This window comes from Meles meles, chromosome 3 (assembly GCF_922984935.1).
Source record: "Meles meles chromosome 3, mMelMel3.1 paternal haplotype, whole genome shotgun sequence".
In the NCBI taxonomy this organism is placed as follows: Eukaryota; Metazoa; Chordata; class Mammalia; order Carnivora; family Mustelidae; genus Meles; species Meles meles.
This window is the reverse complement of record NC_060068.1, coordinates 158,578,772-158,596,849: the sequence shown is the minus strand read 5'-3', so window position 1 is coordinate 158,596,849 and position 18,078 is coordinate 158,578,772. Positions and strand designations below refer to the sequence as shown.

General features: G+C 45.1%; 1 protein-coding gene across 1 annotated transcript in view; it reads right to left on the bottom strand.

Annotated features, from left to right (window-relative positions):
- Positions 1 to 1,975, bottom strand: part of GOLPH3 (golgi phosphoprotein 3) — a 61,676-nt gene extending 59,701 nt beyond the window's left edge. Inside the window, exon 1 of the mRNA XM_046000638.1 lies at positions 1,477 to 1,975. Within this exon, the coding sequence (XP_045856594.1) occupies positions 1,477 to 1,701 (225 nt within the window). The 5' untranslated portion in view covers positions 1,702 to 1,975. The remainder of the gene's footprint in view (positions 1 to 1,476) is intronic.
- Positions 1,976 to 18,078: the final 16,103 nt, after the last annotated feature.

Here is an 18,078-nt window from a genome sequence, read left to right as displayed (position 1 = left end):
TGGGTTTATCAGAACATAATCCCATCATAAGCTGAGGAAGATCTGCAGGTTGTTTTCCCACAGAACAAAAAGGAACTGCAGAGTTTGCTTCCAGAACTCAGTAATTAATAAACACACTGAGCCCCTTTAACACCAGAGGGACATCTTTTCAAGTGATCATCATTAAAACTTGCAAATGGGAAACCTAGGTATTGCAAATATTCTAGACATTTCTATCAAAGTAAATTTCAATTCACTAAATTACTAAATACTAGGAGGCCAAAGTCCACAGAAAACTCACCTCTATCTAGTAAGTTTTGGTGAAATAAGACTAAATTGTATTAAAAAGACTAAATTTTTTGCCCACCTTTGTGAATTGGGAAAACTATTAAAAATCAAAACAAAACTTGGATATTTCTGTATTTTCTGTATCTGACTCTCAGAATGTACTGTTTGTAGATTCCATGCAGAGATAAAACAAGCTTCTAGAACTACCAAACCATATGTGATTATAGAATATCCATTCACCTGTCTGATCAGCTGCAAATCTCTAAAAATAGTCATTTTTGTAAATAAATGGATATGGGATGAAGAAAATACAGGAAAACGTTAATGACAGAACCTAGGAGGAGAATATACATGTCCACTTCAGCAGTTTTCTTCAAGTTCTCTATGTGTGAAAATTCTCTTAAGATACTAAAGTAAAATAATCTTTCGAAGTCACAACACGAAGACAGATGTATAGCAACTTTAACCCACCTATGGCTGTGAGACCTTTCTTCAAATCAAAACCCAACATTTTAAGCAGCCCCCCCCAAAAAGTCCTTCCTTAAGACGTCAAGATTTTCTGCAGACTAATCAACTGACAAAATATAAAAGTGGTACTAATCTCTTACCCAAAGCAAGCTTTACCTAAGAAGTCATTTTCCAGAAGGTGTCATGTGAATTTTGTTGGACTTTTAACTTTATTAGATGTAAAAAAACCTTTTGCCTCCATGACCATTTCACCGAAATTTTTCAAAATTCCAAACGATACACCTTAAGTTTGGTGGGGTTTTTTGGTTTTGGTTTGGTATGGTTTGTTTTGTTTTTGGTGTTTTTTTTTTTAATCTCCCGTAAAGCAGATCCGTGGAGCCCTCCCAGATTCTAAAACCTGCAAAACCCAGGAGAGTTCGGTTCCAGGTGTTTCACTCTAACGGGCAGTCTCTCCAGGTGGAATCGTACCCTGGGGTCTACAAGGGTTAAACACGCGGAAAAAGGAAGGAAGACATACAGACTGCCAGGGAGTCAAAATCAAAGGAGTGACTGTGTGAGGAGGAAGGGAAATCCAAGCAATCGGTGCGGAGAGGACCTGGAAGGACCGGGCCGGCTGGACGCTCTGCTCAGGAACTCCGGAGGGCAGACGCGCAGAGCCGGAGGCCGGGCTCCCGCCTGCGCCCGGGCCCAGCGCCGAGCGCCAGACTCCGGCCGCCCCCGCCCTGCCCGCCGCGCCCGCACCTCTCGGTCCTTGAGGCCCAGCAGGAGCACCTCCTCCATCAGGGTCAGCCGAGTTTCCTTGGAGTCGCCCTTGTCGTCGTCGTCCTGCTCGTCGCGGCGACTCTGCGCGTCGTCCTCGCCGCTGCCGCCGCCGCCGCCCGCCACCCGCTCCTTGTCGGCGGCGTTGCGGGAGGCCTCGGTGCGCCGCTGCACCAGGCCAGAGCTGCGCTGGGTCAGCGAGGTCATGGCTCCCGCCGAGACGCCGCGCCGGGCCGAGACGGACGCGGGACCTACCGGGTCTCCCTCCTCCTCCCCCCGCGGCTCCTGACCCGCGCTTCCGTGTTAAATCCCGGTTCCGGGGCGACGTCCGTCGGCAGCTGGGCTGGGGGCAGTCATGGGGAGACGGGTCGGGGCGAAACGGGCGGGCCAGGCGCCGGCGAAGTGGAGGAAGAGCTCTTCCCTCCTGCGGCCGCGGGCCCCGAGGTAGCCCGAGCTCCTAGGTAGAGAAGGAGGTGGTGGCGGCGGCGGCGGCTGCGCCTTCCCAATATGGCGGCGCTGAGTGACGTCACCGGAGGATGTGGCACAGCCGGCGCGAGGCGGGGCGGGCCGGGAGAGCACCGGAAGCGCCGGGAGGGGACCGGGCGGCGGGGGCAAGGGCGGGGATCCGCGGACTCTGACCTTCTTCCCTGCCTCTGGGGTCTCCGCCGGCGCTCGCCCTCCCGGGGCCGCAGAGCGCGCGGTCCCCCCCGGCCGTGGCCTGTGACGTGTTCTCCCTTCGTCCGTCTCTCCCTTCGCCTGTCGAGAAATCGGTCCTGCAGCCAGAGACTGGAGAGGCCCCTCAGGAATGGGGGAGACGTGGCCTTGCGGCGGTGGACACCGCTCTGCCGCAAGCCATGCCCTTACCACCCCAGACACCACTGTCCTCCGAGGGGGCCGCGGGCGAGGGGGAAGGAGCGGGTGCAGGGCGGGGACGCCTCCTGGAGTCGGGGGGTCCGCGAGAGAAGCGGGAAGGACTTTGCTCGCCGCTGCTGGAGCAAGGAGTGAGTTCGCTCTCTGCCCACGCGCCCTGGCCCTTCGGGAGGAATAACTGCATTTAAATGTCTTGAAAGTGGGCTTTTAGTGTTTACTACGTGTATTAAAGAGAGGTTAAAACTTTTTCCTCGCCTCCCGACTTGTAAAGTGCCCGGGCGCCGTGAGTACAGTTAGTGCTGTACGCGTCGGTACACTTGACCTTAAAGACCTTTTTATAGAGGCAGTAAACCCGTTGGGTTTCATGCCACGTCTTTGTACAAATTAAATCTTCCCCAATTTTATCACCAGGTGAAATCCTCTCGTCGTGCTTGACAGTTTATGCAAGTTTTGGTAGAGCGTAGATGTCAGACCTGAGTGGGAGTTTGGGGGGCCGGAAGGGTGGAGCTTATAAACAAAACATCCAGAAATGGTATCGTATGGCATGCGGTGTTTTGAAAAATCAGCAATGACCACAGGCCGTGGCTGCAGAATAACTTAGGAGAAATACTGTTGTAACATGACTTGCGCTTTAATAAATGATAAACGCCCACAGTAAAACTATCGCATAGAACATTCTCGCTACAGAGTTCTCTCTCCTCCATAAACCCATTATCCGAAACTACTGGCCGCACACCCTCACCACCCCGAACCCTAGAAAGTGAAAATGCTAAATCTGAGGTGGGCAGAGAACAAGGTGAGCACAAAGTAGCCCCTCTCTTTTTCATATCTTACAGACCCCCCATTCACATCCCCTTCAACCCTTTTTTTCTTTTATTTCTCTCCCAGTTCTTTCCCAAATAGCTTAAAATATCTCTTTTTAAAAGATATGTAATTAATAATTTGTTTCATATAGTCAAATACATATACATCATGGAGTATAAAAATAAATATAGTGAAAAATCTTCCTTCCAGCCCTGCCACTGTTCACTCAGTTGTTCTCTTCTCCTCCCAGGGTGCTTTCAAAATACTTAAAATTCTCCGATACTCCTCTGAAAAGAGAAAGCCTAACTCTCCTTCCCTTGAGTGTGGGCCTGACTCTGCCTCTTCAAATGAGTAGACCGTGACAGGTGTGACTGTGTGTGATTTAGACTGGATCATAAAAGTCTGCAGCTTCTTTTCTTGTGCTGCCGCTCCCTGTCCCTCTCCTCTGTCTCTCTCTCTCAGATCATTCACTCCGAGAGGCCGGCAGCCATATCATAAACATTCAAGCAGTTTTATGGAGCGGTTCAACTGGGAACGAGCTGAGGCCTCAGGCGCAGAGCCCTAGGAGTGAGTGGTTCTGGGAAGCAGCTCTCCCAGCCCCCGTCAAGTCCTTAGCTCACAGGTGATTGCAGTCTCATCAAAGAGTCTGAGGCAGGCAGTACCACCCAGCTAAGCCATTCATGAACTTTTGAGCTACAAAAACAAATCTTGGTTTTGCTAAGTTTAGTTAGCATCTTACCCAGTTATGTCTTAGTAGGTATTGAAATATTTGGGTGCTTATACAAACAAATAGGTGACAACGAATAACATTGTTATGAAAATCAGGGTTGGGAAGCTGGCTTGATCAGTAGAGCATGCAACTCTTTTTTTTTTAAGATTTTATTTATTTATTTGACAGAGAGATCACAAGTAGGCAGAGAGAGAGGCAGAGAGAGGGGAAGGGAAGCAGGCTCCCCACCTAGCAAAGAGCCCAATGTGGGGCTCGATCCCGGGACCCTGGGATCATGACCTGAGCCGAAGGCAGAGGCTTTAACCCAGGCACCCCTGTAATGTACTTATTTCTTGAGTCAACCCCTGTAGATGGACATTTAGGATTGTTTCCAATTCTTTGCTATTACAAACAATACATAATAAATATAATGAATCGCCGCATGTATTTTGTCCACAAAAATGCATGCTCATTGGGACGCCTGGGTGGCTCAGTTGGTTAAGCTGCTGCCTTTGGCTCAGGTCATGATCCCAGCGTCCTGGGATCGAGTCCCGCATTGGGCTCTTTGCTCGGCGGGGAGCCTGCTTCTCCCTCTGCCTCTGTCTGCCTGTGCTCACTCTCTCTGACAAATAAATAAAATCTTTAAAAAAAAAATGCATGCTCATTAATGATTAATTAAGGAGATTTTTACATAACCTCATCATTTATTTTTTCAGAGGTTTTCTAGCACTTTTCCTTATTTTCCACTAGCTAGACTTCGAAATCACCTTACTTGGAAAGAAAAAGAAGGAAAAAAGGAAAGAAAGATACGGTATTTTGGGAATCAAAATATATATTCCTAACAACAGTGACTATTTATGACTGCTGAGGATGGAGCAGTCATGTTCCCCATTAACCGCCACCAGAATCCTACAGACCAGGTAGGGCTCCTCCAAGGAAACACCAACCACCCCAGCAGCAAAGCCCTTCAGCATGCTTCCTGCCCAAGAGGAGGAACCTGTATGGACACGGGAAATGGCACTTCAGGTGGGTAGTTGAAGTTCCCCTTTCTCTCCTCAGATGGATCACTGAGATCTTTTCTACAATTTCTCAGCAGCACTGAGCTGTGGCAAGTTCAACAACACATTTCTGATGTGTCTCTCTGCCCTTTACCTTTCCCCTCTTCCTCGCTCCTGTTCTTGGGAGTTAACATGCTCTCTAACAAAATAGTGGCACAAAAGCCTTTGTCTTAGACTCTGCGTTCTTGAAATCCTGGATTAAGACACTCGTTTTACTTGTGAAGAAACTGCAATTCAGAGAAATTAAGTAATCTGTCCAATGTGCCACATCTGGTCAATTGCAAGCCTGCATTAGTGAAAAACATTTAAATTAGAACTCCGGTCCTTAATTCAATCATTTGCCATATACCAGGCACTGTGCTAAGCAATGAGGATATTATAAAAAACAAAAGAGACACCAGTCAATTTTCATGAGGCTGTGTAGTGCAGGGCATAGATATGAAGAAAACCACCACACATTAATGTAAAATGGAAAACTGCTTTGAATATATTTGTATACAGAAGGGATATAGTATTATGAGAGCATATATTCTCAAATATATGAGAAACTTATATTTTAACTGGGACTCAAGGAAAGCAACTCTGAGGAAGTCGTAAGCAAAAGGATAAACAGTAATTACTAAACCAAACCTCATTCCTGAGGGAAAATAGCATGTGCAAAGGCCCTCTGGCAAGGAGAGATTATGGAATGATGGAGAATGAAATAGAAAAATATTTCGGTGGACGCCTGGGTGGCTCAGTCAGTTAGGCCTCTGCCTTCTGCTCACGTCATGATCCTGGGGTCCTGGGATCTCGTCCCGCATTGGGCTCCCTTCTCAGTGAGGAGTCTGTTCTCCCTCTCCCTCTGCCCCAGCTTGTGTTCTCTCTCTCTCTCTCTCAGAAATAAATAAATAAATATCTTAAGAAAAAACACAAACCAACATTTTAGCTGGGCTAAGGGGGAGAGTGTTGTCAAAATCAATAGTGACAGACAAGGATCAAATCATGCAGTGCCATAAGTCCATTTAAAGATTTTGGTCTTGGAGCGCCTGGGTGGCTCAGTGGGGGATAAGCCTCTGCCTTCAGCTCAGGTCATGATCTCAGGGTCCTGAAATCGAGCCCCATATCGGGCTCTCTGCTCAGCGGAGAGCTTGCTTCCCCCTCTCTCTCTCCCTGCCTCTCTGCCTACTTGTGATCTCTCTCTCTCTGTCAAATTAAAAAAAAAAAAAATCTAAAAAAATTTTTTAAATTTTTAAAATAATTTAAAAAATAAAGATTTTGGTCTTTTCCCAACCAAACACAATGAGAAGCCATCAAAGTTGCTTTTAAATACCTCCCTTGTGGGAAGCCTGGGTGGCTCAGTCATTTAAGTGACTGGCCTTGATTTCAGCTCAGGTCATGACTTCAGGGAGTCTCTCTCTCTCTCTCTCTCTCTCTCTCTCTCTCCCCCTCTGCCCCTCCCCATTCACTCTCTCTCTTCCTCCAAATAAATAAATAAATAAATAAATACCTCCCTTATAGAGGGCAGGAGGGAATGGGTGGGTATGTAATATGACCAGATTTGCATTTTGAAAAGCTCTCCCGATACAGGAAAGAGATGGTCACAATGGATACAGCAGCCAGTTAGTTTGCAGTAATCCCAAAGGACCTGATAGCAACTTAACTGTGACCATGGAAGAAGAGATAGGAAGAAGTGACAGTTTCCAAAAGATGCTTAGGAAGCAAAATTAATGAACTCAATGGAAGATTGATTATGGAGTGGGTTGGGCCACAAGGAAGAGAGGTTTTCAGGGATGAGTCCCCTCATCCCTGGCTTGTGTAAGAATGCACAGGGCAGGGGTGTCTGGGTGGCTCAGTGGGTTAAGCCTCTGCCTTCGGCTCAGGTCATGATCTCGGGGTCTTAGGATCAAGCCCCACATCGGGTTCTCTGCTCAGCAGGGAGCCTGCTTCCCCCCACCCCACCGCCTGCCTCTCTGCCTACTTGTGATCTCTCTGTCAAATGAATGAATGGAATCTTTAAAAAAAAAAAAAGAATGCACAGGGCAGCCCATTCACTGAGATAGGAAATACTGGGCCCTAGCCAGGTTTGCATCTGAGTTTATTTCAGTTCAGTTTTTGAGAAGCATATGAAACTTCCAAGAAGGGATGTTGTATAGGCAGTTGGATGTACAGGTGCTGTTTCAATCTGATAAAAATTTCAAGACACGTAGAAAACAGAACTGTAGAAGCACAAGAAGAAAACTATGAGTGAACTCTCTTATAACCTTGGAGAAAAGATGTCTTTCTTCACATCATCCAAAATTTGAAAAAAAAAATTGAAATAATTATAGATTGGAGCACCTGGGTGGCTCAGTCGGTTAAGCAACCAACTCTTGGTTTTGGCTCAGGTCACCCGTGATCTTAGGGTCATGAGATCAAGCCCCACATTGCACTCTTCACTGGGGTGGAGTGTGCATGGGATTCTCTCTCCCTCTGCACCCCCCACAGCATTTCGCTTGCTCTCTCTCTAAAAAAAAAAAAAAAAGATAATTATAGATTCACAAGAGGTTGTAAAATTAGTACAGAGAGATCTTGTGTAGTCTTAACCCAGTAGTCCCCAATGGTAACGTCTTATGTAACTATAGTACAATACCCAAACCAGGAAAGGAATATTGGTATAATCCACGACATTATTCAGATTTCACAGGTTTTAAAGATTTTTTTTTTAATTTATTTATTTGAAAGACAGAAATTACAAGTAGGCGGAGAGGCAGGAAGAGAGAGAGGGGGAAGCAGGCTCCCTGCTGAGCAGAGAGCCCGATGCGGGGCTCGATCCCAGGACCCTGGGATCATGACCTGAGCCAAAGGCAGAGGCTTTAACCCACTGAGCCACCCAGGAGCCCCCAGATTTCACAGGTTTTATATGCATTTATTTGTGTGTGTGTGTGTGTGTGTGTGTGTGTGTGTGTGCACATGTAGTTCTATGCAATTTTACCACATGTGTAGTTTGTGTAACCACCACCAATCAAGACAGAACACTGCTCTCTCACCATGAAGATCCCTCATGTTACCCCCCATAGTCCTACACCCCCTGGTCTGTCTCTAACCCCTGGCAACCACTCATCTGTTCTATCATTTTTGTCATTTGAGAATGCCGTGTAAATGGAATCATATGCTAGGTAGCCTTTAAATTGCCTTTTGTCGCTCAGCATTTTTCCCTTGAGATCTATCATGTGTATCAATAGTTGGTTCTTTTTTACTGCAGATGGTAGGGAGGTTCCACAGTTTACTCACTCACCCATTAAAAGACTCTGGGTTCTTTCCAAATTGTGTCTATTACAAATAAAGCTGCTACGAACATTTGTGCACATGTATTTGGGCGCACATGGTTTTCCTCCATCTGGGATAAATACCCAGGAGTGCAACTGGGGCCTTGTGGGGAATGAGTGTTTAGCTTTTTAAGAAACTGCCAAAATGTGTTCCAGAGTGGCTACTCCATTTCACATTCCTACCTCAGCTTTGCTCTGAAGTACAGCAATGTTACTGACATAACTAGCAAACCTCTTAGAAACATTCAATAATATTATTTCTTTTTTAAAAAATTCGGTGCGGGGGCACCTGGGTGGCTCAGGGAGTTAAAGCCTCTGCCTTCGGCTCAGGTCATGGTCCCAGGGTCCTGGGATCAAGCCCCGCATTGGGCCCTCTGCTCAGCGGGGAGCCTGCTTCCTCCCCTTTCTCTCTGCCTGCTTCTGTGCCTACTTGTGATCTCTGTCTGTGAAATAGATAAAATCTCTTTAAAAAAATTTGGTGCAATGATTACAGAGATTTATTGAACTTTTATTATATTCCAGAGATGACTCTAAATGTCTTACACATTGATTTTAATGGGGGTTTTAAAGATTTATTTATTGGAGAGCGAGAGCCCACGCATGTGTGTGTGAATGGGAGAAAGAGCCAAGGGAGAGTGGATCCTCAAGCAGACTCCCTGCTGAGTGGGGAACCCCATGGCTAGATCTCAACACCCATGAGATCGTGACCTGAGCAGAAACCAGGAGTCGGAGGCTCCACAGACTGAGCCACCCGAGGGCCCCTTCTGCGCATTAACTTTAGAGCAAGCTGTATACTTCATCACCCCTTGCCATTGGGCTTGACCTCAGTCTCTGCCTTGGGGCTGGCCCGGATGTTAGCCCATAGGAGGCAAACAGAGGCATGAAATAGGCTTTGGCGGTTGTGCTTTTCCTTTTAGGCTCCTGGCCGCTGGCTTGCGAAGATTGTCTTTTGTGGCCGTGCAGACACTTCCTCTGGATCGTCTGCTAGCCCCAGGAGAATGAGAAGGAAGTGGACAAAAGCGAACACACAGCTTGGAGTCAAGCCTAGCCAAGCCCAGCCCAGATCCGCCGAGTCATGCTAGCCGCGCCACGACTGCTAAAATAGATGCTTACTCTTGTTTGCCAGTAAGTTTATGCGCTGCCGACGCGAGCACTGCTGTCCGTCACTCAGATTTTGTGTTAGCAAGTAGCTCACTTGGTGCTCACAACATCCTGCTTATGGGGGATAACAGCCCCATTTTGCAGAAAAGGAAATCGAGACACAGAGAGATGAAATAACTTCCTTAAAGTTCCACAGCCTGACCCCAGAGTCCATGGTCTTACCGGAATCGCCCAGTGACTCAATGAGGTTAGGACAAAAAACTACACGGAGTGGTCTCTGTCATAAAAGACATAAAACTCCCATGCAGAGTTTCCAAAGATGTAAAATTTTATTTTATTTTTGAGTAAGAAACTCACTTCACAAATCAAAACGGTGAAAGGGATGTATACGAAGGAGTTGCACCGCTGTCTCCAAGCCATCGGTCAGAGCCCTAATTCCAACACGGCCCTCGGGATTCTTGCCGCCCTGGTATCTGCGCCATTGTGTGACTCCCTCTCCTTGAGTGTGGGCAGAAGTTGTGACTTGCTACCAACTACTCGAATATGGCATAGGGGAGAGGGTGTTGCCCATGTAGTTAATGTCCCTAATTAATTCACTCTGAGTTAATCAAGAGAGGGAACCCCCGGTGAACCTGGCATAATCAGGTGGTCCCTTTGAAGGTAGATCCAACCCCTTCCTAATGAGAGAGACTTGAATCAGCTGAGACATGATTTTTAAAAAAATTTTTTTAAGTAGTTTATTTATTTATTTGACAGAGAGAGATCACAAGTAGGCCAAGAAGTAGGCAGAGAGAGAGGGGGAGGCAGGCTCCCTGCTGAACAAAGAGCCTAATGCGGGGCTCAATCCTAGGAACACAGGGACAACTGTGTATTCACATTAAAAAAAAAAAAAAAGTGGAAGAAGAAAGGGTACCTGGGTGGCTCAGCTGGTTAAGCACCAGACTCTTGGTTTTGGCTCAGGGCATGATTTCCAGGTCATGGGATCAAGCCCTGAATCCGGCTCCACACTCAGCACAGAGTCTGCTTAAGATTCTCTCTCTCTGCCCTTCCCCCCACTTCTATGCATGCACACAACAGCTCTCTCTCTAATAAATAAATAAATAAACTCTTTTAAAATGAAAAGAAGAAAAATACATTATATGTTTATTAAAAAAAAAAAAAATTGGAAGGGGAGGCGAACCATAAGAGACTATGGACTCTGAAAAACAACCTGAGGGTTTTGAAGGGTCAGGGGTGGGAGGTTGGGGGAACAGGTGGTGGGTAATGGGGAGGGCACGTTTTGCATGGAGCACTGGGTGTTGTGCAAAAACAATGAATACTGTTACGCTGAAAAAATAAATAAAATGGGAAAAAAAAATGAAATGAAGATGAACCCTTATCTTATATCATGTACAAAAATCAACTCAGAATGGCAAAGATCTAAAGGTAAGAGCTAGGTGGCTCCTGGGTGGCTCAGTTGGTTAAGCAACTGCCTTCGGCTCTGGTCATGATCCTGGACTCGCAGCATTGAGTCCCCCATCGGCTCCCTGCTGGGACGACTCTCCCCCCTCTCTTGCTCTCTCTCTCAAATAAATTAATAAAATCTTTTAAAATAGTAATTAAAAAAATGAAGGTGAGAGATAAAAAATATAAGATATTTAGAAGAAAACAAGGAGGGGCACCTGGGCGGCTCGGTCAGCTAAGTGTCTGCTTTCTGGGATCAGGTCATGATCCCAGGGTGCTGTGATGGAGCCCAACATTGGGACCCCTGCCCTGCAGGAAGCCTGCTTCTCCTTCTTCCTCCGCCTGCCGCTCCCTCTACTCAAGTACTTATGCTCTCTCTCTGTTAAATAAATAAAATTTTTTAAAAAAGAAAGAAAGGCATAAATCTTCATGATCTTGGGTCAGGTTTCTTAGCGACAACACTGAAAATACAAGCAACAAAAGAAAAAAATAGATAAATATCAAATGAACACCATTTAAGAAAATGTGCTTCAAAGGACACCACCAAGAAAATGAAAAGATAGGGCGCCTGGGTGGCTCAGTCGGTTAAACATCTGTGTTCACTCAGGTCATGATCCCAGGGTCCAGCACCGAGGCTCGCATCAGGCTCCCTACTCAGCAGGGAGTCCACTTCTCTCTCTCCCTCCATCCCACCCCATGCTTGTGTTCTCTCTCCCTCAAATAAATAAAATCTTAAAAAAAAAAAAAAAGACAATCCATATAATAGGAGAAAATTTTTGTAATTCATACATCTGTTGTGCCCGAGTTTTCGCGTCCGAAAGACCACCAAGGAGCCAAGCACCGATGCAATCACAGGAGGGTTTATTCGACAAGCTTAAGCTTGGGCCCAAGTATACCCGACACAGCGGAGTAGGGACTTGGACCCCGAGCCTAGTTAAGGCAGGGGTATTTATGGGTTTCTGTTATTAAACCAGGGTGGGGGTCTCTGGAACTAAAGCAGGGTGGGGCTTCCTGGAACCAAAACAGGGTGGTGGTTACTAAAGCAGGGTGGGGGAAAGTTCAGCCCTTGGGCACAGGGGTCTGAGATGGCTGCCGGAGCTAAGATGGCTATACTTACGCTAAGGCTAAACCTGAGGTGGGATGGCCTTGATTTTTCTCGGCCTCCACAATCTATCGAAGGTCTTATATCCAGAATATATAAATAACTGACAACTCAATAATAAAAACACAGCAACTCAAATTAAAAATAGGCAAATATATGAATAGACACTTTTCCAAAGAAGATAAAGAAATGGCTAATAAGCACATGAAAAGATGCTGCAAATCATTAAGGAAAAGCAAGTGAAAACTAGGAGACGCCACTTCACAGCCCCTAGAATGGCTGTAATGAAAAAGACAGATATTAACAAGTGTTACTGGGGGCGCCTGGGTGGCTCAGTGGGTTAAAGCCTCTGCCTTCGGCTCAGGTCATGATCCCAGGGTCCTGGGATCGAGCCCTGCGTCGGGCTCTCTGCTCGGCGGGGAGCCTGCTTCCTTCTCTCTCTGCCTGCCTGCCTCTCTGCCTACTTGTGATTTCTGTCTTTCAAATAAATAAATAAAATCTTTAAAAAAAAAAAAAGTGTTACTGACAATATGGAGAAATCGGAGTCCTCACAGAGTACTTATGGGAGTATAAAATAGAGCACTAATTCCAGAAAACCGTTTGGCTTTAAACAGAGAGTTACCAAATGATCCAGCAATTCCACATAGACCTATATACCCAAGATAAACAAAAATAGATGTTTACACAAAAACTTGTACTTGAATATCCATAGCAGTATTATTGATAAGAATGAAGAAGTAGAAACAGCTCAAATCCCCAGCAACTGGTGAATGGAGGAGTAAAATGTGGTATATTCATGCTATGAAGTATTATTAGATTAAAAAAGGGGGGGCGCCTGGGTGGCTCAGTAGGTTAAGCCTCTGCCTTCAGCTCAGGTCATGATCCCAGGGTCCTGGGATCAAGCCTGGCATCAGGCTCTCTGCTCAGCAGGGATCCTGCTTCCTCCTCCCTCTCCCTCTGCCTGCCTCTCTGCCTACTTGAGATCTCTGTCTGTCAAATAAATAAATAAATAATTTAAAAAGGAATGAAGTACTGATAAATGAAGACCCTGAAAACATGCTAAGTAGAAGAAGCCATCACAAAGACCACATTTTGCACAATTCTGTTGATAAGAAATGCTCAGAATAAGCAAATCTATACGGAAGGCAAGTAGATTAGTGATTGCCTAGGGCTAAGGAGGTTGAGGGTGCGGTGGGGAATGGGGAGTGACTCTTAACGGATCCAGAGTTTCTCTTTTGCAGTAATGAGAATATTCTAAAATTGGTTGTGGTGGTGGGTGCACAACTCTGAATATACTAAAAAACATTGAGTTACATACCTTAAAAGGGTGACTTGAATGGTATGTAAGTTATATTTCAATAAGCCTTTTAGTAACAAAAATTAGGGATTTTTGAATTAGGTTTGGCTAGGAACATGTCCTAAGATACTTTATTATTGGTGGGGGAAAAAAAAGGTTTAGCCCTTTCAAAATTTACTTTTTATAATATGTGCTTTTAATTTTTAGGTTAAAGTGTTTTGAACAAGTTTTGCTCATAGGGAGATGATGAAAAACAAACGTATTTTCAGGATAATAAAACTCTCTATATACTATACTATACTCATATTTTTTAAACCACTAAGTTTGGACTAGGATTTAAAAAAAAATTTTTTTTTAAGATTTTATTTATTTATTTGACAGAGGGAGACACAGTGAGGGAGGGAACACAAGCAGGGAGGGAGAAGCAGGCTCTCGATGGAGCAGAGAGCCTGACAGGGCGCTCTATCCCAGGACCCTGGGATCATGACCTCAGCTGAAGGCAGACACTTAACGACTGAGCCACCCAGGCGCCCTAAGATTTAAAATTTTAAACAAATATAGAACAAAGCATTTTTATTTACTTTCATTGAGAAAACACATACTGTAAACATGGAAAGAATACAGAAACTAGATAAGCTATAAAAATAATTCTAGTTCTTTGTTTACATAGCAATCTGTCACAAATTCCAGAATCACAAAGTTTAAGGAGCTCTCAAGCTATCAAACAATACACATTTCTGACACTTTTCCAACAGCCTACTCATTTTTCCTAGAATTCTAGAAAGGCAAGATTTCAGGTTTTACCAAATAAAGTGTGATGTCTTCCCACCATGGTCATCAGGAAATTTTCTAAGCGTTTAAATTAAATCCTTAAGTGTTAGTCTACATGAGGCCGGATATGGGAAACAGTTCGCCTGGAGATAGGGTGTCTCCTGACTTAAAAGTAAGGGTCTCTAACTGTGACTGGAAGTTTTAGGTCAAAACCATCCTAGAATTTTCTTCAGGTTTAGGTAAAATCCTCGGTGCTTTGGTTGCACTCTACACCCTTCTCTTTTTCTTCATGCAGTGCAGATTGGAAGCTTCCTCACTGTTACCCATAAAATTGTCCCTTTCACAAGTATACAAATTTAATTTGTTCCTGCCCCCCACTTCTCTAAATAAATGATCCTCAGTTCCTGAGTCAACCATGAAAATAATGCCTTGCTGTCCAGGATTTCTTTCTTTCTTTCTTTCTTTTTTTTTTTAAGATTTTATTTATTTATTTGACAGAGAGAGAGAGGCAGAGAGGCAGGCAGAGAGAGAGGAGGAAGCAGGATCCTTGCCAAGCAGAGAGCCCGATGCAGGACTCCATCCCAGGACCCTGAGATCATGACCTGAGCCGAAGGCAGAAGCTTAACCCACGGAGCCACCCAGGTGCCCCAGGATTTCTTTTTTTTAAGATTATTTATTTATTTGAGAGAGAGCATGCATGCTTGAGCTCAAGGGGGCAGAGGCAGAGAGAGAAGCAGACTCCCCACTGAGCAGAGAGTCCCAAGTGGGGCTGGATCCCAGGACCGGAGGATCATGACTTGAGCCAAAGGCAGATGCTTAACCAACTGAGCCAACCTGTCTTGTCCAGGATTTAAAGAAATCAGGGTGTGATGAGAAAGAATTGACCTTATAAAGCTGTAAAATGTCTTCCTCTTAACAAACCAGAGTTTTACTTCTAAGAACATAGGTTGTTTTCCCATTAAAGGATTGCGTGGTGACACTCTCTGAGTATCTGAGTATCTGTATTCGTTTCTGTGCTGTGGACTGATTATCCCACAGTTTCCATAGGCCAGGTGTCAGGCCCAGCTTAGCTGGGTCCTCAGCTCTGGGACCCACAACGATGCCTGCTGAGCTGCATTCTCATCTGGAAGCTCAGCTGGGAGAAAATCGCCTTCCAAGCTGGCTCGGGTTACCGGCAGAATTCACTTCCTGTAGTTGTAGAACTGAAGGTTTCTGTTTGTTCCTTCCTTCCTTCCTTCCTTTCTCTCTCTCTCTCTTTCTTTTTCAAAAGATTTTATTTACTTATTTATTTGAGAGAGAGAGAACACGCACGCACGAGTGGGGCGGAGAGATACACAATCTCAAGCCGCACTCAGACCTCGATCCCACGACCCTGAGACCATGACCTGAGCTGAAACTGAGAGTTAGAGTTAGACCTCAACTGACCAAGTCACCCAGGTGCCTCAAGGGCTTCTGTTTCTTGTTGGCTGTTGGCTAAAGGCCGCCCTCAGTTCCTAGAGGGCTCATGCTGTTGCTTGCCAGTGACCTTCTTCAACAGGGCTGCTTACCTCCTCAAGCCAACCAGGAGAATCCCTAGTGTGAAGCTACTAGAATAATGGACTTTATAGACGATAAAATAATCATGTGAGTGACATCCCATCACTGGGGATGTTTCTACTAGAAACAGTCATTAGTGTTAGCCCCCACTCGAGATGACAGAAGTCATGAATACAGAAGGCAAGGATCGCTGGGTCTGCCCAGCACGGCAGTATGGAGTCCTTTCTGCAGGACGTAGACAGGATGGGAATGAACAGATCAACGAACGAAACTGTCTTTCAGTATTTTGTATTATCTTATTTCTTTATTCATAACTCCCCAGAAAAACATGTGTAGGAGTTAGTTATTGCTGTGTAACAAAACAAAGCCTCAGAACAGTGGCTTCAAACCACAACATGTGGGGGCACCTGGCTGGCTCAGTCAGAGAAGAGCATGCAACTCCTGACCTCAGGATCGTGAGTTCAAGCCCCATGCTGGGTGTGGAGCCTACTTAAAATAAAAAAATAATAATAAAAATTAAAAAAGAACACACAGCAACTATTTGCTCGTTATTCTGTGTTTCCGCTATTTGAACTGGGCTTAGCGGGGCTGTTTGGCTGATCTCCCATGGGGTTACTTACAAGTCTGTAGTTAAATTGAAGCTGGCCTGGAACTCGTCTGTTGATTCAGCATGATTCAGCATGGCCCCACTCACATATGTGAGAATTGGTGCTGGCTGTGGGCCAGTCCACATGTCTCCCACCGGCTGGCCCAGTCCCCTTCACGTGGTGTCTGAATTCTAAAAGTAAGAGAAGCTGAAAAGCTCAGAATTCATGTATTATTGCTTCTGCCATGTTTTATTGCTCAAAGTAAGGTCTCAAACCTAGCCCAGATGCAACGGGTGGGGGAATAGAACCCATCTCTTTTCCATTCTAGAATTGGGCAAAGTTCAAACTAGAGAACTCTTTTTTTTTTTTTTAAGATTTTATTTATTTATTTGACAAGGAGGGAGAGAGAGCAAGCACAAGCAGGGGGAGTGGCAGGCAGAGGGAGAGGGAGAAGCAGGCTCCTTGCAGAGCAGGGGAAGCCCAATATGGAGCTGGATCACAGGACTCTGGGATCATGACCTGAGTCAAAGGCAGTGCAGTGGCTTAACCAACTGAGCCACCCAGGTGCCCAAACCTGAGAACTCTTTAAGACTTACCTGATAACTATTCCAAAATATTCATCTTTGTATACAAGAGCATTTCCTAGCTGGTTAAAGTTTTAATGGTATTTAATGTTTATTATCATTAAAATTGTTAATCAATCTTTGCTTACATAAAATAAGCTATCATCTCTGGATCTCTTCACATGTTAGTCTTAAATATTGCTAGGCTTATTTTTTTTTAAAGATTTTATTTATTTATTTGACAGAGAGAGAGAGAGAGCATAAGCAGGGAGAGTGCCAGAAGGAGAGGGAGAAGCAAGCCTCCCAGAGAGCAGGACCCTGGGATCATGACTGAGCCAAAGGCAGATGCTTAATTGCCTGAGCCACCCAGGTGCCCCTGCTAGGTTTATTCTTAATAAGTATTAGTCTTAAATATTGCTCACTGCTTTCCTTTTCCTTTCAACTCTTTATTTTGGTAAAGATTTCAAAGCACTTAGTAAATGAGTCATAAAAGTACCAGAGAACACCATGAGTGGATTCTTCCGTGACCTTGGAGAGAAGAAGCCCTTCTTACCATTTCCCAAAATCTAGAACCATGAAAGAAAACACTGATAAACTTGATTACATAAAAAATCAAAAACTTCTAGGGGCTCCTGGGTGGCTCAGTGGGTTAAAGCCTCTGCCTTCGGCTCAGGTCATGATCCCAGGGTCCTGGGATCAAGCCCCACATCGAGCTCTCTGTTCAGCGGGGAGCCTGCTTCCCCATATCTCTCTCTGCCTGCCTCTCTGCTCATTTGTGATCTCTGTCAAATAAATAAGTAAAATCTTAAAAAAAAATCAAAAACTTCTAAAAAAAAAAATCAAGAACTTCTGCATGGAAAAAAAAATACCACAAAGTCAAGATACTGGCAAATAAGAAAAAAATGTTCACAGAATATTGACAGTTCACAGAAAAATAAATACAGTTGGCTCTTAAATATGAATAAAACGTTTGGCTGTGGGGCACCTGGGTGGCTCAGTCAAGTGTCTGCCTTTGGTTCAGGTCGTGATCCCAGGGTCCTGGGATCGAGCCCCACATTAAGGTCCCTGCTCAGCTAGAAGCCTGCTTCTCCCTCTCCCACTCCCCCTGCTTGTGTTCCCTCTCTTGCTGTCTCTCTCTGTCAAATAAATAAATAAAATCTTTGGGGCACCTGGGTGGCTCAGTGGGTTAAAGCCTCTGGCCCAAAAAAAAAAAAAAAAAAAGCCTCTGGCCCACATCGAGCCCCACATCGGGTTCTCTGCTCAGCAGGGAGCCTGCTTCCCTTTCTCTCTCTCTGCCTGTCTCTCTGCTTACTTGTGATCTGTCTGTCAAATAAATATATAAAACCTTAAAAAAAATTAATCTTTAAAAAAAAGCTTGGGGGCACCTGGGTGGCTCAGTGGGTTAAGCTACTGCCTTCGGCTCAGGTCATGATCTCAGGGTCCTGGGATCGAGTCC